Here is a 24,062-nt window from a genome sequence, read left to right as displayed (position 1 = left end):
TCACAGGCTTTTAAGACCCCAGACACTACTCACCAAGGTAGAATGTAGAGCATTATCTTCATATGTAGTGTCATGCCAATTGAGCTAGATGTTCCGTTCTGGGGATTTTTAATACTTAAAAAAAAAAAAATCCGAAGAGAGTGCTTCTTCCCTGCGTCCTAGTTAGGTTGGTGGAGAGCGTCAGCTCTGGTGCTAGCACACAGCTGGACTGGGCCACAGCGCGGCCTCCCCAGCTCGCTGTCTTCATGGTTCACACTTTCCCTCGGAGCGGGGAGGGGATATTAGCTGATTTAGCCTTCAAAGGACTTTTATTCCCTTTGGGGCTCATGCAAATAAGAGCAAGCTAAGAAGCTGTGAAATGCTAACAGAGGACTTCATTAAGCAGTCTTGGTGATAGCATTTGCCAGGGATGGAGACGGTTTGCCAACAGGTAATTGAGAGCTGACTATCTGTGTGTCCTAATTAAAAAAGAGGTTCTTCTCACTGCTCTGGGATTCCGGGTACTGTCTTCCGGTGTTGGTCTTGGCTTGGGATATTAACAACAACCAACTCGTGCGTACACTTTCTGCTTTGCAAAGCAACTCACGTAAGCTCTGTTGTTTAATCCACCCTTACAACAGCTGGTGAAGATTCCATCATCCATCCCGATTTGGAGGACCGAGGGCCTAGGCTCAAAACAGTGACGGTTGGCTGTCCCACCCCAAGTGCACGCCTCCGACCCAGCCCCCTTCCCAACTCACTCTGCCTCCTCTGTCACCACCGAACAGTGGCCCTGGCCTGGGCGGGGGGGGGGGGGCTCGGAGTATCCGCATCAACGCCAAGAACGCAGCGGCAGAGAGAACGAAACAAAGGGGGCTTGCGATTATTGCCCCAGTGTGAGTTTCCATTGTTTCCCGTGGGAAAGTCTGTAAACAAGAGGTTTCCTGGTGGAAGCACCTTGGGAGGTGGGGGAGGGAGTGTGCCCCATGGTGGCTGGAGCTGGCTGGGATGAGGGGCTCTTTGCAGGAGGCTCAGGAGGTGCCATTGACCCCAGGGGTCTCAGAAGATGATTGGTCACAGGGAGGTCAGAAGCAGCAGGGATGTGGATCCTTGGAAGTGGGTGTGGAACCACTCCAGGCTGGCCACGTTCAATCAACTATCCTGTGAAACGGGAATCTTCCCCATTTTATGGACTAGGAGGCTAAGGCTCAGAGAGGTTCAGTAACCTGTCCAAAGTCAGAGTCTGTGGTGGGGTTAGGATTTGAACCCAGATCCCTCCAACTCCAGTTCTGGGCCCCTGTTTATACGACAGTACTGGGTAAGTGCACAGGGTGTTTGATTTGTGGGGTTCCCTCTTCAGAGGGCAGAGATGGACTCCTGCGTCCCCAAGCTGCCCAGCTGTCTTTAAAAACAGATATGAATATGGTACATCCAAGCAGGGAAGCACTACTCAGAGAAATGACGTCCTACCCAGGCCACAACACTTGGAAACTTTGAACTTTGAAAACATCACACTGAGCAAAAGAAGTCAGTTGCAAAACGACAAACACTACATGATCTCACTTACACCCAATAAGCAGATAATAGAAACCAAAGATGGTTAGTGGTTATCAAAGGTGTGAGGGAGGGAGAAAGAGGGCAGTTTTGCTTAGGTGGCAATGAGTTTATGTAAATGGAATGATCTGGAAAAGGATAGTGAGAATGGATGCACCACTTGAATGTAATCAACGTCACCGAATTGTACATGTAGCGATTGCTGAGATGGTCTATGTTTTGTTATGTATATTTTCACCACATTAAAAAGAAAAAAACAGATATGAGAAGCTGCTGGGGCTTGTGCTTCGTGCCCACCCAGCAAAGCCCCCACCCCACCTGCAGACCAGTAGGGGAGCACTGCTGGTTAGACAGATCAGCCTCCAATACTCCCGTGATGCCCTTGGGGCTGAGATCGCTGCCTGGACGAGAATTTAGGGCAAAAGTCATCCACACCCAGGCAGTCGTCAGTTTCTGTCATGGATTGAATGGTGTCCCCCAAAAATATCTGTCAGCTTGGCTGGGTCATGATTCCCAGTATTGTATGGTTGTGTAATCTGATGTGATTTCCTTACATGTTGTAAACTCTATCACCATGATGAGGTTATATGTGATCTCCTTATGTGTTGTAAATACTATTACTGTGATGCGGTTTACAAGATTGGATAGTGTCTTAACGCAATCTCTTTTAAGATATAAAAGAGAGAAGTGAGCAGAGACTCATGGGAACCTCATACCACCAAGAAAGCACTGCTGGGAGCAGAGTGTGTCTTTTGGACCTGAGGTTCCTGTGCAGAGAAGCTCCCAGACCAAAGAAAGATTGACAACATGGACCTTCCCCCAGAGCCAACGGAGAAAGCATTCCCCTGGAGCTGACGCCCTGAATTTGGACTTGTAGCCTACCGGACTCTGAGAGAACAAACTTCTCTTTGTTAAAGCCATCCACTCGTGGTATTTCTGTTGGAGCAGCACTAGATGACTAAGACAGTTTCCATCCATCAAGTCTATTCCGACTCCTGGTGACCACGTGTGCAGTGTAGAACCGCTCCATAGGGTTTTCAAGGCTGTCACCTTTCAGAAGCAGATTGCCGGGCCTGTCTTCTGAGGTGCCTCTGCACGGGTTTGAACTGCCAACCTTTCAGCTAGCAGTTGAGTGCTAACTGTGCCACCCAGGGATACCAACTCAGGCAGAGGCAGTACCCTTTAAAATCCCAACTTGGAAGCCCTTTGCAAGCCTGATCCCCTGCGATCGCTTTCTCGGCTCAGACCTGGGCTTGGTGAGTAATGACTTTATTCTCTGTGCCGCTGGAGCCTTGGGCCTTGCAGCAGCCACCGTGGTGCTCAGGCACTTACTTGTTGAGAGATGAACCCAGGAGGACAGCTGGCGCCTGGCTCAGCCCTTCTGCTGGGCACAGGATGGAAGGCAGCGTGTGGGAGCCTTCCTGGGAGATCTGCCTGCCTGCCACCCGGGTTATCTCTGTCTTCCAGGCCCACAGGAGACCCCGACAGTCCCTCTAACAGGAGAGTCACTCTCGGCTGCACTTGAGCGAACGGAGCAGCGTGCACGCCTCCTCCCTCCACGCAGCAATATTCGGTAATACCTGGCGTCTCGGGGAGAGAATTCATGTCCATAATTAGTCACTGTATATCACCGTCAGTACTCTGCTCAGAATTTACTGGGCAAATACCATTTAACTGCACAAGAACTACAGGTCTTTGCTGCTTATTGGGTAATTTACTAAGGCTGGGGGAATGGGGCAGGAGGGACTGTGAAGAGGAGGCATTGCAACCCCCTGAATCAAACTTTATGAGTTTGGGCTTGGCAGGGAGATGCTGCTTGGAGCCAGCTCTCAGGGCTTCGTTTTGCCGAGCTGGCTGCAGGCTGCTCCCTTCTTTATTACATGAGGGGGAGGGAGGTCTGTGGCTGGGGCCCAGGCTGCCCAGGGCTACCGAACGGCCTTTGGGTAGAAAGGGTTTTGGCTAGGTCCAGCAGGAAGCCAGGCTCCGTGTCCTGGGGGCTCCATTCAACCCTCCATCCACTCCCTCCACGGGGCCTTTTTTTGTATCTGAGCCAGTGGGTTGGGGGGTGCGGGGACTCTCCTCGGCTGGCAGCACCAAGATAATGGCCTAAGTCTTCTCTCTCAAGCGTGGTGCTGGCTGGAAGGTGGCCATTCCTGGACACTTGGCGGGCATTCCCAGCCTTAATCTGCTTGAGCAAAGTCTGTCTTTGTTTGGCCAGGCACCGTCTAAACTCCTGTATCCTATTTAGGCCACAGAGAGGGGGAGAGACACAATAATGAAAAACTCGACGTGCAACATTGCCTTATGCAATCTAATAAATTACTCAGTACCCAGCTGCCAGCTCAGACTAAGCCCAATATTGCCTGCAGTAATTATTTGGATCAAATGCAGTTTATCCGCTTCCTATTTGTGCTTCTGTGCTCAGTGGTAACTTATAAATGTCGCTGTGGTGTTTATTCGTTATAATGAAACTTAATGGCATTGGAAGCCAGGAGCAGGGCTGGTGGGGCGGCAGGTTTAAAGCCATCTCTTCATCTCTGGAGAAGGAGTGAGCCCAGATAAGAGGAAACTGCCCTAGAGGAAGGAGATCTGCAGTGATGGCTGTGTCCTCGCACTGCGTGGGGGAAAGCGAGGGGCTCCGCCTTGGCGCCGAGGGGAGCTGGCTTTGCCCTCCAGAAACGTTCATCAGGAGGCGGGAAGAGTTGGTTGTGCCTCACCTTGGCACTGCCCCATTTGTCCCTGAGGCCTGTCCTAAGGGCCTTCCAGGGGCAGGGGGTGTTCAGGCTTCACGGGCAGGGCGTATTCAGGCTTCACACCACATAATGCAGGCCCAGAGAAGAGATGCCAGTTACCCAGGACATCGGGAGGCCAAGGTCCTGAAGAGGGGGGAAGGAACTTAAAACCGAAGGGGCTGCGTTATGGAACACGGACAACAGAGAGGGGGTTGGGAGAGGAGAGCGGGAGACATAAAGGGAGAGTGCCCAGAGGGACAAGAGAGCGTGGCAGGGCTTCCTCCCGGGGTGAGGGGGAGGTGCTGGTGGTAGGAAGCAAAGGAAAGGGGACAGCAGGTGGGGACTGGAGGCCAGCTGACCCACTGGCTTTCGGAAGCACCATGGACAAAGATGGGCCATTCAGTGTAGAATTAAGGGTTTGGGCTTCATCCAGCCCTGGGCTTGGCCATTTACTGGCTGTATGGCTTTGAGCTAGTTACGTTATCTGAGGTTCATTTCTTTACCTGCAAAATGGAGATAATAAGGACACCCCCCGGATTACAGTGATGATGACATGTAGGGCTGTGTATGCAGTGACAGCTTCGTGTGTGGCACACAGCAGATGAGGACTAAGGGGTTGTGGCAGTGACTGGCCCATAGTAGATGTTCCATAAATGTCTGTTGAGTGAATACAGGAATCACGACACTTCCCATTTGGATGTCAAAGCCCTTCTGCAGGCAGCAGAGCTCGGATTCAGACCTCACAACCACGCAAGGCTGAGCTCATCACCCCATTTTACCGGGTAGACATGGAGGCCCAGAGTGCTTAGGGTGACTTCCCCAAGGCCAACCAGGTGGTAAGGTGGTGCGTGCTTGCCCTCCTGCTTCCCAGGGCAGGATCCCTCCACTAGTCCTTGAATATGGTCCCCCACCTGAGCTCCTCCCCTCCAGCCCACTGCCCCACTCCCTGGAGACCAGTCAGAGCCTGTGCTGACCTCCCGCACCGAATGCAGAGGCTGAGGGAAGCAGGGATCCTTCTGGCCGTTTCATCTTAATACTGCATTTAGCGCTCACTCATGAAATATTCATTTTCTCCCCTCAGCAACGTGCTCATACAAGGCTCCTAATGTCATAAATATGGATGAAGATTATTAGTCATTGTTATTTCTCCCACTAGCTTATCCACCGCCCCCCGTTTTGATCCCAGCACAAATGGGACTGAGTTGGGGGATATTAACCTGAAACACTAATAATAATGTCCTGCGTTTTATGATACTTTAGACTTTTTCCAAGCACCTGCACAACCATTATGCATATTTTATCCTAACAACAAATGCAGGGAGGAAAGGGACTAGCGTCATGAGTATACCCATTCTGCAGATGAGAATACATAGATCGAGAGAGGTTAAGGTCAAGGTCACATACCTAGTCAGGAATAGAACTTTTTATTTTAAATTATTTTGTTTTGATTCCTAATGCAATGTTCTGCGGGAAACAATGTGATTGCTTCATACAAATAAATAATTACCATAACCCAGTTGCCATCAAGTCGATTCTGACTCATGGCAAGCCTATATGTGTCAGAGTAGAACTGTGCTTCATAGTTTTCAATGGCTGACCTTTTGGAAGTAGATCACCAGGCCTTTCTTCCGAAGCACCTCTGGGTGGACTCAGCCCTTCAACCTTTCTGTTAGTAGCGCGGTAACCCTTTGCACCACCCGGGGACTCAAGAAATAAATAATAGTACCACCTTATTTGTATAGTACTTTACAGTTTATGGAGCCCTGGTGGCGCAATGGTTAAGAGCTACAGTGAGCTATGGCTGCTAACCAGAAGGCTGGCAGTTCGAATCCACCAGCCGCTCCTTGGAAACCCCATGGGGCAGCTGTACTCTGTCTTATAGGGTTGCTATGAGTTGGAATCGACTTGATGGCAACGGGTTTGGTTTTTTTCGTTTAAGTTACAGTTTATAAAGAGTTTTCATCCATGTGACCTCGCTGGTCCTGGCAGGCAAGCATATTTTATTCTTATTTGACAAAGTTCATACAAACGGTTAGTGGCAGATCTGAGTCATTTCCCAAAGTGGATTCCACGCAACATTAATCCTGAGAAGGCTCAAGGGAAAACGTTTTGTGGTCAATAAGTTTGGGGAACTCCGTGAACTACATCCCTCTTTTGATGGCTCATCATGTCCTCTGGCACGTGAACATCTCCGAGAAGTTCTGTAAAAGTGACACTTCCGTAATTATGGTTAACCCCGCTCCTCCCCACTTCTCTAACCGTGGGGCCTGTGTTTCACGGAGGAGGTATTAACACGCCACAGAAATGCTGCTCCTGGGAGCCGTTTACCTGCCCTCCCTCCTCCTGGGGTGGCGTTTCCTGGGGTTTCCGAGCCAGTGGGGTGTAGAGCACGGCTGGGAGCTGGGAGCGGGGAGGGCAAGGTGCAGACAGGGTAGAAAACAGGCTCTGGGGCCATAAGAGCTCCGATGAGTTTGACTTGCAGCTCCCCCTTCCCAGACTGCTGCTTCTCCTGCCTGCATCTCCAGAGCACTGGATTCCAGACTATTCACTGAGTTGTAGACACAGTCAGTCCAGCGTTCTCCAGCTTATACCTGGAGCAGGACACAGGTGCCACCCACCCGGCTGAGTGGGGCCCACGGGCTGCGCATAGATACAGAGAAGGCAGTCTGCTGCTTGGGAAGAAACCTACGCGCACGCACAGCAGGTGCTCCGTCCTGTCTGCCATTCGTGGGGATGGGGGAAGTCACATCACCCCCACCGCCCAGACACACAAAGCTCCCCGACGTAGAGTGGAAACAAGGAGACCTGAGCTTGAATGTGAGCCTTAGCACTTAATAGGTGTGTGACTTTAGGACCAGGCAGTGTTTCGTTCTGTTGTACATGGGGTTGCTAGGAGTCGGAACCAGCACCAAGGCACCTAACACATACAACAGCGCTTAATCTGAGTCTCAGTTTCTCCATCTTCAAAATGGGGAGAATGCCACCTACCTTGTGGTGTGGTGAGGACGCCGTGAGATCAAGTGTGTCAAAGTGTCTCCCTCGCTCATCCTCACAGGGAGCACAGAAGCCCGTGCAGGTTAGCCCTCCCCGTGGGCTGGCTCCTCCCCTCCTCCCACCTTCTTCAAGTCCTCCAGTCAGAACAAATCAGATGGCTTTCCATACTGCTGTGTGCCAAGAGCATATCACCTGCACCTCTGTCTGGCTCTCCCATCTCCCTGCCTTCTGCTATTTTACAATATGCCTGTGTCCTCCACTAACTCAGCATTTCTGCGGGCTGTAACCGATCTGCAGTGCCTCACCTGTACCTTTCAGGCCTCACCAAAGTCAGTGTCTGCAGGCCAACGTGACTTCCATTTGCCCGGGTCTGGAGACCTTCTCCTGTGGTCTTTCTCTTGGGCTAGAAAGGTGTCATGGATTGAATTGTGTCCCCTCAAAATATCTGTCAACTTGGCTAGGCCGTGATTCCCAGTATTGCATTGTCTGATGTCACTGTCTCATGTGCTGTAAATTCTATCTCTATGATGTTGATGAGACAGGATTAGTGGCAGTTATGTTAATGAGGCAGGACTCAATCTACAAGATTAGATTGTGTTTTAAGTCAACCTCTTTTGAGATATAAAAGAGAGGCCAGCAGAGAGACATGGGGGCTTCATACCAACAAGAAAGCAATGCTGGGAGCAGAGCGCGTCCTTCGGACTTGGGGTCCCTGTGCTGAGAAGTTCCTAGACTGGGGAAGATTGATGACAAGGACCTTCCCTCAGATCCAACAGAGAGAGAAAGCCTTCCCCTGGAGCTAGCACCTTGAATTTGGACTTCAAGCCTCCTAGACTGTGAGAGATTAAATTTCTGTTTGTTAAAGCCATCGACTTGGGGTATTTCTGTTATAGCAGCACTAGATGACTAAGACAGAAGGCCACCCTGTCCTTACACAAAGCAGGCCGGAAGTGCTGGGGAATCCACACATCACCCCTCCTCCAAGTGAGGGCATTGGTGGTTCAGTGATAGAATTCTCACCTTCAAAGTGAGAGACCCAGGTTCGATTCCAGGCTGATGCGCCTCACGCACAGCCACCACCCGTCTGTCAGTGGAGGCTTGCGTGTTGCTATGATGCTGAGCAGGTTTCAGAGGAACTTCCAGACTAAGATGGACTAGGAAGAAAGGCCTGGTGGTCTACTTCTGAAAATCAACCAATGAAAACCCTATAGATCACAATTGCCTGATCTGCAATTGATTATGGGAACAGCACGGGCCTGGGCAGTGTTTTTTTTCCATTGTGTTTGGGGTCAGCATGAGTTGGGGCCAACTCAACAGCAGCTAACAACAATGACAACACCAGCAACCCACCTCCAAGCAGCCCTCAACCAAATACCCCACTGGGAGTAAGCTCTGGTCATGCAGAATGTTGGCACCTTGCTGGTGCACTGTGTGTTGGGGGCCTCCCCCTTCCTGTGCCAACTCCATACCCTGCTTTGGGGACTCTCTGCATCTCCCAGATTAACTGTCACACTTGAGGCTGCTTCTGGGAGAACCTAAGCTAAGATAAAGGCATCCTCCACAGCACCAGGAAGACAGTAGGTGACCGATAAATGTTCTCTGAATCAAACAGAAAAGAGCCACAAGAACAGACCCAATCAACGCGAATGCCTGCAGCAGGGTGGCAGAGGGGTGGGGCCCGAGGAGCCACAAGACAGGGTGCTGGCTCCCCTCCACCCATCTGGAAGCGTCCCTGGCCGCAGTTCCACCTCCGCACCTCCCCACGGGACGCCCTGGGCAAACCTCAGTGGGGTACAGAGGCCCTGTGGTCCAGCGTCCTTCCTCAATGAGGAGAGCAGCTTGGCTGAGCGTTGTGAGATCCTTTCACGAATAATGGTTGCCAAGTGCTTCTCTTCAGTACTAAGAATGGTGGTTATTCCTAGTACATTTGACTCAGAGGCGGGCAATATTACATCGCTCTATTTATCCTACACTCTGTACGCGGTTACTGAAACTGTCACGGCGTCCTATATTCCACAGGCCATTATGTGTATTTTAAACCATTACATAAATGGACTTGATTTGATACCTCTGAATGTCATTAAACTCCTCCCATACCAGTAACAACACGGTTTCCATAGAAACGCACAGTTTTGAAGGGAAGGTGCAGGGAAGGAAGCAGATGGAGTGGGGGACCATGTCCCCGGATGACGACTTCCAGAGTGCCGGTCCCAGCGATGTGGAGGTGGGCGGGGGCCTTCAGCTTTTTATTGACTCTCCTTTGATAAAAGTCCTGGGTAGTTCATCTCAGCCTGAGACGGTGGACTCCAGCACACAGCTCTACAAACTCAATGGCATTGCAGGCCATTAAGCACCCTCATTTACTCAGACTCCTCTGTGTCACTCACACTGGGGGGCAGAGGGAGGGCCTCAGCACCCAGTGAAGATGCCTTTGAGGCTGGCTGGAGTTGGGGGAGAGGGAGGCAGCGAGAAGACGGGGGCCTTCTCAGGACACGTCGGCGAGGATGATGCCTGTCGCTTGGCCGCACTGTTCTAGTGTGGTGAGAATGAAAATGTTGTGTAGACTCGTGGCACTGAAGGGGTGTTGGTGTTTGAAAGCCTTGTGAGAGGCTGGCTGAGCGATGCCCTTGGCCTCAGGAGGAAGTGAGCTTCCCGCCACTGGAGGCCTCTAAGCAGGGGCTGCAGTGGGCTTTTATGGCAACCAGAGTGTGGACGGAGGGCTCAGCTCAGATGGCCCTTCCTCCAGGCAGCTGTCCTGATCTCCTCATTGGGCCCGCAGTTTGGTTAGATACCCTTTCTCTGTTCCCACGTCTCCTTGGACCTACCCAGTTACAGTGAGCACCGTGTGTAACTCCTCACCTGTTACCCTCCCCTACCCCCGGTCCAGGGCTGTGACAGCCTCGGCGGCAGGAACTGTGTCTTTAGTGCCAAGGTCGCAGCTCAGTGCCAGGCGCAGAGCAGACACGCGAGACATGTTTGATAAGCATGTGAGTACAAGGTACTATAGTATTCATAAAGTAAATATATACCAAAAAAACCCAAACCAGTTGTCCTCGAGTTGATTCCGACTCATAGCCACCCTATAGGACAGAGTAGAACTGCCCCATGGGGTTTTCAAGGAGCCGCTGGTGGATTTGAACTGCCGACCTTTTGGTTAGCAGTCAAGCTCTTAACCACTGCGCCACCAGGGCTCCTATAAACATACATATATACATACATATACATACATACACGCACCTATATACGCACATACATATAAAATATATATGGAGCCCCTGAGTGATGTAAACGGTTAAGTGCTCTTCGACCACTCACTGAAAGGTTGGCAGTTCAAACCCACCTAGCGGTGCCTGGGGAGACAGGCCTGGTGATCTGCTTCTGAAAGGTCACAGCCTTAAAAACCCTATGGAGCAGTTCTACTCTGCACACACGGGGTCACCCTGAGTCGGAATCAACTCAACGGCAGCTAACTACAACAGCAACAATACTTAAACAAATAAATATTATATATAATACTTACGTATAAGAATAAACGAATGAATGTACTTGGCAGGGACACTGACTCTTCATAAGAGGGTGTGGTGCCCAAAAGCAAAGACAGGAAGGCAGGAAGGGACAGGAAGACTGGGAACCCGGGTGGAAAGGGGGAATGCTGACATATTGAAGGGATTGCAACCAATGTCATGAAACAATTTGTGTGTAAATTTTTGAATGAGAAACTGATTTGCACTGTAAACTTTCACCTAAAACGCATACGTGCACACACACACAAGAGGGTATGGACTAGACCACCTTTGGTTCCTCCTGGCCTCAAGGATCTTTGATGACATGGTTCCAAGCCTGCCCTGACTCTGCCTTCTATACGAACCCAGATTTCTCTGACCCCTAAGTCACAATGCTTCACCATTAAGCCCGTTGTGTTATTGTTAGGTGTTGTCAAGTCGATTCTGACTCACGGCAACCCAATGCGACAGAGAAGAATTGTCCCATAGGGTTTTTTAGGCTGTACTCTTTTCCTTTTTATATTTATGTATACTTTATTTGATTTTCAAGGCTTTTGGGAAATGAAGATAATTCTTTTTTTTTAAAATTGTACTTTAGATGAAGGTTTACGGAACAAACTAATTTCTCATTAAACAGTTAGTACACATATTGCTTTGTGACATTGGTTAACAACCCCACAGCACGTCAACACTCTCCCTTCTTGACCTTGGTTCCCTATTACCGGCTTTCCTGTCCCCTCCTGCCTTCTAGTCCTTGTCCCTGGACTGCTGTGCCCCTTTAGTCTCGTTTTGTTTTATGAGCCTGTCTAATCTTTGGCTGAAGGGTGAACCTCGGGAGTCACTTCATTACTGAGCTAAAGGGTGTCCGGGGGCCATACTTTTCGGGGTTTCTCCAGTCTCTGTCAGGCCAGTAAGTCAGGTCTTTTTTTGTGAGTTAGAATTTTGTTCTACATTTTTCGTCAGCTCTGTCCGGGTAGGCTATAATCTTTTTGGGAGCAGATTGCCAGGTCTTTTCTCCTGTGAAGCAGCTGGTAGGTTCGAACTGCCAGCTTTTCAGTTAGCAGCCAAGTGCTTAACCATTGCGCCACAAGGGCTGTTCTAACCATTAAGCACACTACCCACAAAGCTAAAAAGAAAAGCCAGAACCAAAACCACAACAGGAACAGCTTTGTATGAACTGTACCCAGTCTCCCCAAGTGGAGTGCCAAGTTCCCATGGACAGGTGCCACGGCCAGCCTCTCTGAGCCCCTGTGGCCAGTCCCGTGCTGGGCTCACACGAGGGGATGGTTCCATTCTGTGTGTTTGTCCATGTCTACATTTGAAGCACCTTCTTCCCTTCCTTTGCCCTGAGGGTCCTTGCTTCTTTTCTCTTTCAAAGCATAGCTCGAAATCCACTTGTATCCTGCGGGCCTTGCCTGACTGATGCACTCAACCCTGCTACTCCCAGACTTTAAGGACTTAGCCAAGGGAAATAGAAAGAGAAGTAGATGTTGGGTCAGAAGCCTGGGTTCAAGTCTTGGCCCTATCGCTTGCTGGCTGGGTTACTCTGGGTGAGTCACATCATTTGCTGAGTCTCAGTTTCTGCCTTTTGAGGTAGTTGCTAACATTCTTCTAAGAGTCTATAATTCTCAGATGACCTGATCCCAGTACGTGGGGAGCCATGGTCAAGGGGCTGAGAAGATTATGGCTTTTCTTTCAGTGTCTGCTGTGTGCAAATACTGCTAGGTTCCTGGAATATAGCGAAGACCAAGCACAGAGCTTACAGACTGGTAGAGAAGACAGGTCTTAGTTAAATAATTACAGTATGAACTTATATATACCAACTGAGCTAGAAGCTCTGAAAGGTAGGAAGATTGTTCTGTGAGAGCTTATAACACAGGAACTTGATCTAGACTGGGGAAGGGTGGGTCAGAGAAGGCCTCACTGAAGAAGCGACACTGGAGCTGAGATCCAAAGGATAAACAGGAGTTAACTATGTGGAGGGTCTGGGGCGTGCAGGGTTGGCGAATGTGGCAAGCATCCCAGGAGGAGCATAGACAAAGTCCCTGTGGCAGATGGGAGCATGCTCAGTATGAGGAGCTAAGGCCATGTGGCTGGAATACAGAGTTAGGGGGATAAGATAAGGCCAACCAAAGAGGTAGGAAGCAGATGATGTGCAGCCTTGTAAAACACGCTAAAGGTTTTGGTAGTTTCTTAAAAGAAATGGAAAGCCATTGGAATATTTTCAAGAGGAACGCAACATCAGATTTGCATTCTGAAATACCACTCTGGCGAAAGTGTGGAAAATGAACTGGGGGTGAGGAGTTGGGCTTAATGGGTGCAGGGAGCCAGTTAGGAGAGCACCATTGGGGTCCAGGTGAGAGAGGGTGGTGACATGGACTAGGGCAGTGGCAGTGGGGATGGAGAGAAGTGAATGGAATCAGGTGTTCCTCAGGGGAAAGAATTACTAGGACTTGGTGAGGAGCGGACAGGATGGAAGGGAAAGGGAAGTTTGAACAGGAAGTTGGCAGGGTCTGCGGGGGCTCCAGGACCCCCAGCTTGTCTTAGATGAGCAGGACTCCCAGTAGGAGTGGTGGCTGGAGGCACAGGCCTGAGAGAAATCTCCAGAATCCTCCCTCAGCTCATGGCAGGAGAATGGAAATGGCAAGTCTCTTGTTCCAAGATGCAGAGTGAATTAAATAACAATCATCAAGTACCCTGGAAGTCTGAGCCTTGCCATAAATAATAAACAGGGACGTTATACAAATAACCATCTTTGCAGCCCCAGTGGAAGAAAACACATCAGTAAGAAAAATGAAATAAGGAAAAATGCACCCCAAAGCTCCAGCTAACAAAATGACGGTATTAGCCCACATCCCGGGGGCTCTAGCAGGCAGTGGAGGAACGGTCTCAGGAAAATGATTGGGGCCATCGCAGTGAGCCAGCCTGTGGGGCTGCAGCAGGCAGAGCGGGTGGGGTTCCTCACGCCAGCCAGCCCCTTCTCCCTTGAGTCAGGGCCCCAGCCAGGGTCGGTCCTAGGCCGCCCTGCCCTTGCTCCTGCTGTGAAGACGGTGCAGCTTGCCCCACAGGTGCAGACTGTCTGCCTCCCTGCCATCCAGGGACAGCTGGCACCGCCTGAATTCACCCTCTGAGAGCAGGCAAGACTTGGACCTGGACCTGCCTCCTGGGGGTGCTGAGCTAAGTCAGTCGGGTGGCTTCTGACTCCTGGTTCCTTTGGTGTCCACAGCATTAAAATTGTGGGATGGGTGGTGAGAACAGGATATGAGCAGGTGTTACAGCCAGGACAGGTCTTTCACATGTTAAAGCCTTGCAGATCCTCTTCAACATTATTCACCTTCGTACACGAGAACGTGGAAAGCCAGCTGTGCAGTGACCTGCCCAATTCACAGAGCTGGCTCCATGTCGCATCCCCACAGTGGGGTACCTCTCTTTCTTATTCATCTCTGTTAGGTGACAAGCAGGAAACAGTGGCAGTCTTAGACCCATTTTTGTCAATTAGGAAGCAGGGGCGAGGAAAAGCAGCAGGCTCTCGCGTCATCATAGAGAACTTCAGAGCAGCTGAAGATTCCACACCCTCTTCTTCACGGGGCTCTGTCTCCCCACACGGATGAGAGTGAGGATTTGCACCAGCATGAGGTCATGTTCAGGCATAGAGCCTGGACTGGGACGCAGGTGCAGCCAGGAGCTGTGGGATATCCTAGACCCTGCTATGGGGCCAGCCCCTGTGGAACCAGCTTTCTCCTTTCCGGCACCGCAGCCCCTCCCGAAGAAGCCACAGAGGCCTCCAGAGAACAGAAGCTGCCTTTGCTCATCACTTGCGATTGTTTCTTCCTGGGAAGATGAAGGTAACAGCACTGGGAGGCATTTCTGCATTCCCTTCAGTGAGCTGACAGAAGTAGCCCATCACTGTGATCCTCAAGGTCCGGGAAAACTGCTGCCCAAGAGAGCGCCCCAGTGGTGAGGGAGGAGAGCCCTCATGCACAGCCCGCCTCAGCATCCAAGCTTTGCTGCCCCCTCAGTCCTCCTTTGCATACCCTCATCCTCATTTCCTCCTCACAAGAGTCCTAGATCTGTCGGCCACAAGAGACCATAACCAGTCTGGACCAGCTTCCACCTGTAAACCTTCCTTAACTGATATTTTCCAAACCCACCTTGTCTTGAGACTTCATCATGTGAAGCCAAGAACTCTTGGCTGGATGGACACATGGCCTAATGTGGATGGATACATGGCCCAATCACAAGTTTGTCCCCGCTTTGGAAGGACCCGTCTTTGCTTAGGTGACACCTTTCCAGGACCCATTCCTTTTTTCCCCAACTAACTTCCTCAAAGCTTCTTATAAATGGAGACTGCTATCTTTCCACACTGAAGTCCTTGGTATCTCATCTTGAGTGCCAGGTGTGCTTGCTGAAGCAGTTTGCTTTACTCCCCAATGAAATCTCTGTTACAATTTTTATAGCTTGCCTCTAGAATCTGTCACTTGGAAGGCCTGGTATAATTCTCTGGCTACTTGGAAATTGTCTTCCCTGGCCTTGTCCCTCGCTGCAGATCTTTCCTGATTTTTTCCCACATCAACTCAAGTCTCTCCTGTGTTCTGTGCCCTACTCTCTCTGCCCTTCCACCTTCTCTATTTCCAGCTACTCTGAAAAACCAAACCCAGCTGAAGTGTTGGCAGTTCCCTCTCTGCGATGGTCTTGGCCACTTCTTTCAGAATTCTAAGGGCACTACTGGGTGTCAGGAGACCTGGGCTGTAGTCCTGACTCTTCCAGAAACTTCTGAGTGGCCCTGGGTAGATTGCTCAACGCCCCTGAGCCTTCCTGAGTTAGCAGGTTGCACTATAATCCTACGGAGAAAAGATGGAAGTTGTCGAGGATTTCCTTTTACTTGGATCCGCAATCAATGCTCATGGAAGCAGCAGTCAAGAAATCAATAATGCATTGCATTGGGCAAATCTGCTGCAAAAGACCTCTTTAAAGTGTTAAAAAGCAAAGATTTCACTTTAAGGACTAACGTATGCCTGACCCAAGCCAGGGTGTTTCTAATCGCCTCATAGTCATACGAAACCCGGACAATGAATAAGGAAGACTGAAGAAGAATGCCTTTGAATTGTGGTGTTGGCAAAGAATATTGAATATACCACAGACTGCTAAAGGAACAAACGAATCTGTCTTGGAAGAAGTATGACCAGAATGCTTCTTAGAAGCAAGGATGGCGTGACTACGTCTCACATACTTTGGACATGTTATCAGGAGGGACCAGTCCCTGGAGAAGAATATCATGCTTGGTAAAGTACAGGGTCAGTGGAAAAGAGGAAGACCCTCAACAAGATGGATTGACACAGTGGCTGTAACAATGAGCTCAAGCATAACAATGGTTATGAGGATGCCACAGGACCGGGCAGTGTTTTGTTCTGCTGTTCGTAGGGTTGCTATGAGTCAGAACCAACCCAACAGCACCTAACAACAACAACAACAACACTATAATCTCTAGGGTCCTGTACAGTTCTAAGACAGAAGAATACTGAGGTTTTTGAGGCAGGCTGAGCCCCAGGCACGTGAGAGCTTTCTAATCTGCCTGTGACTAGGATCAGCTCTGGGCAAGCAACGTTCATTGAGAAGGTGCGTGGTGCTGGAATCTCCAGCGGAAATGGGTAATCAGGAGAAGACCTTAGAAAAGGAGGAAGAGTGAAGTATGTGTGTATGTATGTATGTGTTGGGGATGTGGGGTGAGGGAACAGCACAGTTTCCCTTGAAGAGCTGATGGGAAATATCTGCCTAGAGAGGCTCCGAGAACATGGTCCAGCAGCAGATAGGATGAGGAAAGAGATCTAGTGCCTTCTGTCCTCTGCCCCTCACTCTGCTGACCTTCATGGGCCCTGACCTCCCAGGAAGGGGCTACAGTACTAGGGGTGAAGGACAGGCCGAGAGGCAGCACCCAGGTATGACTTGGGGAGTGACTGAGAACACGGAGATGAATTTCCTAGAATGTCCTTCATCAGCCGGCTCCACCTGATGAGCTTCTTCTCAAGACCCAGCTGACACCTGTGGGTGACTTGGTCCTCTCTTCTGTCATTACTTATGAGACTAACTAAATTACTGAAATAAAAATTAATCGACTACTCCCTATGTGCCAGACACTGGTCTGAGGCCCAGGGATTGGAGAGGAAAGAAGCGAGCAGGGCCCTTGCCTCCCTGTAGCTACCTGCCTAGTTGAGAAGGCGGTGCACAAGTAACTGGTCTAATGAGTAATTATAGGTGATGATTTTGTTGTTGTTAGCTGCTGAGTCATGCCCGACTCATGGCAACCCCATGTGCAGTGGACTGCAATGTGATCCGTAAGGTTTTCATTGGCTGATTTTTGGAAGTGATCACCAGGCCTTTCTTCCTAGTTTGTCTTAGTCTGGAAGTTCCACTGAACGCTGTTCAGCATCCTAGCAACACACACGCCTCCACTGACAGACAAGTGCTGGCTGTGCATGAGGTGTCTTGGCCGGGAATCAAACCTGGGTCTCCTGCGTAGACGGTGAGAATTCTACCACCACCAACGCCTCTCACAAATTATGATCAGTGCCACAAAATCAACAAACTGGTTGCCACAATGGAGCACAATGGTGGGGAGAGAGAGGCGTCTAATTTAGGTCAGGTGGCCAGGCAGGAGCTCTCTGTGGTGGTGCCATGTACACTGAGATATGCCTCCACATTTTCATCGTGAGCTCCTTGAGGGCAGGAACTATGCCTTATTTACTTCTATATCACCAGTGCTTAGAACATGCTTGGCACTGATTATGAAACGTTGGTACTATTTTTGTGGTAGGTCATTAAGGATTGAATTGCATTCCCCTACAATATGTGTTGAAATCCTAAACCTTATACCTGTGGGTTCCTGGTGGCATAAGAATGAAGCACTCACTGCTAATCGAACCCACCAGCCACTGCACAGGAGATAAGACCTGGCGATCTGCTCCCGTAAAGATGTCCCCCTAGGAAACCCTATGGGGCAGCTCTACTCTGTCTTATAGACAACGTAACGGTGGATGTAATCCCATTTTGGAATAGGGTTTTCTTTGTTATATTAATAAGACCTTACCAGTGTAGGGTGTGTCCTAAACCTCATCACTTCTGAGTTACAAAAAGAGCAGATTAAGCACAGACATGGGTGCATGCTGGGGAAGACAGATGTCCAGATGTCACGTGAGGATCACCAAGAACCAGAGAACACCCAGGGCACCAACAAGGAAGCGATTGACATGGCGAAGACTCTGATTTGGACTTCTGGTGTCCAGAATTGGGAGAAACTAAATTTCTCTTTTTAAAGCCACCCACTTATGGGATTTCTGTTACAGAAGCACTAGGAAATGAAGACGCAGGTATTCAATGAATGTTGGGTGAATAAATAAATGGTCTCCTTCCAGCAGTTCTTATTTAAAGCAGCGTGTATTTAATCACACGGAGACAATTATGTCAAATAAATCCGGGATTCTTATGCCCTAGTCTGTCTTAATTTCCTCCTTTCTTGTCTTCCCTTCATTGATTTTGTTCATATCTCCATTTGTGGCCTCAAATGTCTTGAGTCCAAACAGGAAAGAACATACACCCACACTCCCTCCTCCACATATTACCACCACGTCCATTCCTGCAAATGCTGCAGATTCTATATAAGAAGCTATTAAGCGCTCTCGAATAGAGCAGACCTCTCATAGACTATCACAGGCCTGTGTAAACGATCTTCAAATCGTGTTTCCTTTTTATTGCTTTGTGGAGTTTAACAGCTCCAGTTGCGATTCCTCTAGCTCATGCTAAACCCCAGGTCTATAAAGATTCTGCTCATTCATTATTTCCCTCTCGCTCCTTCTCTAGTTGTTATTTTTTGGGTCTGTAGCAAGGAGGGGGTGGGGGGAAAAGAAGATAAAATGATACCAAATTAACAGGGAAACAAATGAAATAGGGGACCACTTCCCCCCGGTGACAGACATCATATTAGATACTGTTATGCAGAACAAATACTCCTGCATAAAGCACAAGTATGTCTTTCATATTTATTCTAAATTGGAAATATAATGATCACCAGCTTATCTTTAATGGAAGAAGCAGCTAATTGTTCCAATATCTCACTAATTCCAGCATCTTGGAGAAAAATAATTATTTTTACTATTTTACCAATTGTTCAATTTACACCGAGGTGTCCTGTGCGGCCCGGACAGAGCTTTCTGTTTCTTGACATATGTTGTGGCAGCTATGTCAGTTCAATTATTAATGTGGGGAAGTTATAATTATTTTGAATATTGGTACAAGATAATTATAAACCATAAAACAGTTCCCCATGCTTGCTGATGCCTTTTCTTATCTGCCGACGTGCTGGAGTTTACGCATGCGAGCTTTAGAAAGAGAAAACAAGGTATAATGTGGAACTTGGGTGGTGAGGCTGGCTGGAGCAGGAGGAGAGGACCCTTTGTCCTCCGGACCCCTCCCTTGCCTTCACCTCATGCTTTCACCCCTCCAGAGCCAAAAAGCTGGCCCACTTTATGAGTCTCTCCTTCGGCCACGCTGTCTCACCTTCCTCCCATCCTGTCTCCTCTTAGTTAATTGGGATTTGTAACTCGTTACATATAGTGGCTTAGCTTGGTTACGACCCCTTGTCTCCTTGCTCACCCAGAGCAGCAGCTACTACTGTGTATGTGTGAGCACGTGATTGTGTACACTGGGGCATCTGGGAGGGGTGAGAATAAGATGCAGCGAGGGAGGCAGGGGAGGGGAGTCCCTTGGACGTTTCTGGTGTCTTTGTTAACCCGTATCTCTGAATTCCTTGCTCGATTCTCAATTAGACTTCACTGAGGGGTAGCAGGTCAGAGAAGGCACCTGGTATCTCTCATTCTTATGACAAGTCAACCATAATCAGTGGAAAAGAATAACCTATTTGTGTGGATTGTTTGCGTTTGGAGAGGGGACTCCAGAAATCTCAACTAACATTGTTTTGGTATCTTCCCATTCCAACAAGGAAAAACTATTACATGTGTTATTTTCTTAGCTTAGTTGCTGCACAAAGTAAGGTTAAGTGCCCTCAGATGTCAAGACCTGGTTTTGTTTCCCAGCTCCCCTCTAGTCCTCCCTGATGCCCATCCTTCATTCTTTACAGTGTCTAAGGAGAGCTTCCCTACCAAATGCTGACTTTCCTGTCCTTACCATTTTCCTGGTTTCCTATTTAAGAGAATTACTACTGTACCTTAAACACACTTAGATCCTCCTTTAGCCACTTGACAAAGGTGGGGGTGGGTTGGCAAATCCTGCCGCTCATCAACCTTGTGATATGATTCTTTTTTATGCCCCAGGAGCTGCTATCAGTATTTTTCTTCTGAGGTCAGACACCCAGAGCTTCAAACCCAGCCCATTGCCTGGTGTTTGGGCTCCTCCAATCTCTGTGAACCTGGTTTCAGCTTCTCTAATGAGCACTGCCAGCAAGAGAACATGTCTATTCAGCACCACGGACAGAGGCTTGCTGTCAGTTTCCGCAAATGAGGAGTTACTGCCTAGCACTCTTGGGAAGGCGGTGCTGGGAAGGGCGGGGCAGGCTGAGAAAGAAGAAAAGTCACCGAGGGAGACTGGCGGACGGGGACACAGAAACTGCTACTCTCCTACCACGCCCTCCCCAGCTGTGCTCAGCCCTAAGGCTCCTATAGGTAGGGAGTGGCTTCTTGACACGGCTAGCTATCTTCTTACACAGACAGGTGGCAAACAGGGGAGGTGATGGCTCTCTGTGCTCAACCGTGTTGATTTAACTCTTGCCAAACTGTCACTCACCAAGACGGGTGCTGGCGACACACCCAAAGCTGGCGAGGTCTCAGGTCTGGGGAGGGCCTGGGGTGTGGGTGTTCTGGACTGTGGGTTGGGAGGAGAGCCAGCCAAGGAGCATAGGGAGCGCACTGGAATGACGCTCTGGCTTAACTCTGGGAACAGAGATGGTGAGGGGAGCTGTCTCCTCAGGGCCTGGAACGGAACAAGGCTACAGAGGCTCATGGCACGCTGAGCGGGTGGGAAGCCAGGGCTACGTTTATCTGATTTTAATGAATAAATGGCATCCCCAGCCATTGTTTATCTACTTTTGAATCCAGACAAACAGCCTGTGGCTTCTGATAGACAGAGTTATTAGCTGCGCAGAGACAGATGGCTGGGGATGGAGGGGATTGGTTCTTTATTACAGCAGACCAATAAGTGACAGCACTCCTTCATATCCCAGCCTCCACGTCAATACCTTCCCCAAGCCTTCTGTGACCCAGTCAAGCCTCCGAGGAAAGATCCAGTGCAAGAGGAAGGTGGAATGGCCCATGAGGAAGAGGGAGAGGTGGGGCCAATGGAATGGAAAGGCGGCAGGCTTCCAAGTGTACGTTCTTGGAGAAGAAAAACCCTGCCCTATTCTTCCTTAGTATTCTCCTAAGTGCTCTGCAAGATGTTGTTTACTTGATAGGCATTAAAGAAATGTGAACGACTGAGAAGAAAGGTAAAGAGGTCCAGATGAGAAATGATAATAGAAGCAGATTTAATTAGACTCGGAGGGAGGGGGAGAACAAAAGGTAGAACAAAAAGAGAGAAGAGGAGAAGTAGGGACACAATAGGAGGAAGGAGATAGCAGGAGAAAGATGCTGATGAATCAGCATCACTGGGTTTCAGGCATTCGCTACTGCTCCCCATATTACTGTATAAATAAAACTGGTTGCCATTGAGTTGACTCCAGCTCACGGCGACCCTACGTGTGTCAGAGTTGAACTGTGCTTTATAGGGTTTTTAGCGGCTGGTTTTTTGGAAGTAGATTACCAGGCCTTTCTTTGGAGTTGCCTCTGGGTAGACTCGAACTTCCATCCTTTTGGTTAGTAGCTGAGCACTTTAACCATTTGTACCACCCAGGGGCTCAGCTGTATAAATAGCTTCATGGAAGTCAAGCTGATCTGCCCAGTGTCCTTTCTGAGATTCCCCAGGTTTCTTTTCCTCTGTACCATGCTCGTATGGCACAGCTTCCTCCTTTCACGTTATCCCTGAGAGATCAGAGAGGTTCCCACTGACCTTCATTCATTCTCCGAAACTTGTCCTTGGCCATGTAGCCCAGCACCAGACAGCATCCTCTCTTCTGGAGGCCCAGCTCTGGAAGAAAAACAGGTGGATGAGTTGGGAATGGGCCAGATGTTAGCAAAAGCCTTCTGCAGGGGATGTGGAGCTTGCTGCTCTTATAAACAGAGAAATTTATTTATTTAACAAACATGTATAGAGCACACGCTATGTTCTGGCATAATTTGAAGCCAATAATTTCTCATTTGATTCTCACAAAGATCCTATGAGGTACATACCGTGATCACCCCCATTTTATACCACTCTCATTTACAGATGTGTTAAGCACACTGCCTTAGATGAAAGCGTTAGTAGGTGGCAGAGCCAGGATTTTGAACCGAGGAGTCTGGCTCCAGAGTTCATGCTCTTGGCCATTACTCCATGGGTTATTGAGATCCTTTACGCTCCAAACTTGGGAATTATGCCCAGATCACCCTGGGATTGTGGCCAGAGAGGCAGAGTCCAGCCAATGGTGACTAGGATGGAGTAATCCAACCAGATACTGAGTGAGTGAGAAGGCTGAAGAAGTGACGGAGGGGAGTTTTGGGGGAGACACAGGGGGTGAGGTGTAGGTACAAAGACTATCTTTTGGGAGAGAGTGAGTTTCTGGGGAGACAGGGAGAGAGGTCTGGATAAGAAATGATAACAGAAATAAATTTAATTGGATTGGGTGGGATGGGGAGAACAAAAGGTGGGGAAGAGAGAGGAGCAGAAGTGGAGGACACAATAGGAGGAAGGAAGACAGCATGAGGAAGATACTTATGGGGTTGGTGATTCCTGCACCATCTTATATCAGTGACCACTGGGCACGATTCAGTCCCACCACCAAGCACTTACGAAGTGTAGACCCAGTGGAGAGTACAAAGGTTGAATGGCTAAGAGACGCAGGAAATAGACCCTGGCCCCACAAGGCTTATGACCCAAGTGGAAAAACAAGGTAGAAATACTACAAGAGAAGCAACAATTCTGGGGAGCAAATCCAAGAAAGCATTTCTTTGCCCAGCACTTTGGAAATCAGCTTCCATTGTGTGTGATCGTTGGCCTGGAGGACATCTGCCTCATGAGAGGGCAAGCTTTTGTCTCTGGTGTTTCTCCTTTAATCCCGATTTGTCTCAAGCATTTTATGGGTTTTGAAGTAATTCTGCACCAAATTGTTCTTTTGACACCCGCTGCCCCCGGCAGCAACCCCAGGAGGTAGGGAGGTCAGGTGTTGCTGTTTACATTATACAGATGAGTAAGTTGAGGTTCAAAAATGGTAAGCGACTTCCCACGACTATCTTAGACTCCCTACCCCACGTCTTTGCTCAGAAGTCGTACAAAGGCGACAGCTACCACAAACTGGGTAAGTGGATAAAGGTACAACATCTGGAAAAGAGAATATGACTGCGGCTCCTCCAAGTCCCCCCAGGCCTTGCCAGGCTTTCTGGGCCCCCAGCTGTTCCCCCCTCAGAAAAGGCAGGTCCCATTGGGTGGTGGCCCACGGCCACTTCTCCCATGACACTGGGCGTGGCTCCAAGCCCCAGCCATCTGTCTGGCTGTAGAGTGTAGACAGGGCGGGCTCCTCCCTCCTCCCCACCTTCCCATCCCATTGCCCAAGTCCAGGCTCCACGGGAAGCAGGGCCGGTGACAGACAGATAAGGCAAGCTCTGGGGCTCTTGCCCTAGAGAAAGACAAAGCGTGGCTGTGGTGGCAGAACACCAGGGCCCAGGGAGGTTGCTAGCTTTGATCTCCTGATTCTTTAAAGGGGTTTATTGACTATCAGTGAGGAGCAGAGCAGCAGATCTAAGCGTGCTTTTCCAAAGGCACTCACTTCCTTTTCTTTCCCTCCATGCTATCAAGTCTGAAGGCACGGCCAAACCGCCCTCACTTCAAAGGGCCTTACATCTCCGGAGCCCAAATTGACGACGTTTAGTTCCCTCATCCAGCCCTTTGGCCCTTTCTTCAGGGGCTCTTGCTCTGTTGAGGGCCCTGCGGATCAAAGCCCCTTTGATGTTTACTTATGTATTTGTGGATCCTTTCTAACAGCCCCCTTCAAGAGGCAGGAATGCAGCCTGCCCGGAGGGGGCCGGTGGAAGGAAGGACAAGCTGCGAGAAGGCTGAGCTTCGATGACAATAGCCTCTCGCCAGAGACTGTACTGAAGCCTCAACATGCTGATGACAGGCAGAGTTAACTGGTTGTTACAGCTGCGTGCATACGGTTCAGCAACAG

The 24,062-nt window shown here is 49.5% G+C and overlaps 1 protein-coding gene and 1 non-coding gene across 3 annotated transcripts in view; one reads left to right on the top strand and one right to left on the bottom strand.

Moving 5' to 3' along the window:
* The window catches only part of KIRREL3 (kirre like nephrin family adhesion molecule 3), a 694,039-nt gene that overhangs the window by 132,507 nt on the left and 537,470 nt on the right, over window positions 1-24,062 (bottom strand). For both annotated transcript variants that reach the window (XM_004379337.1, XM_004379338.2), the window contains exon 2: window positions 21,812-21,889. In XM_004379337.1, the coding sequence (XP_004379394.1) occupies window positions 21,812-21,889 (78 nt within the window). The remainder of the gene's footprint in view (window positions 1-21,811; window positions 21,890-24,062) is intronic.
* Window positions 8,250-8,320, top strand: TRNASTOP-UCA (transfer RNA opal suppressor (anticodon UCA)). Its single transcript has one exon. It is a non-coding gene; the product is annotated as a tRNA-Sec (tRNA).

Source organism: Trichechus manatus, unplaced genomic scaffold (genome assembly GCF_000243295.1).
Source record: "Trichechus manatus latirostris isolate Lorelei unplaced genomic scaffold, TriManLat1.0 scaffold00064, whole genome shotgun sequence".
Classification (NCBI taxonomy): Eukaryota; Metazoa; Chordata; class Mammalia; order Sirenia; family Trichechidae; genus Trichechus; species Trichechus manatus.
Note: the sequence above shows the minus strand (reverse complement) of the source record. Positions and strands in the feature narration are given on the sequence as shown.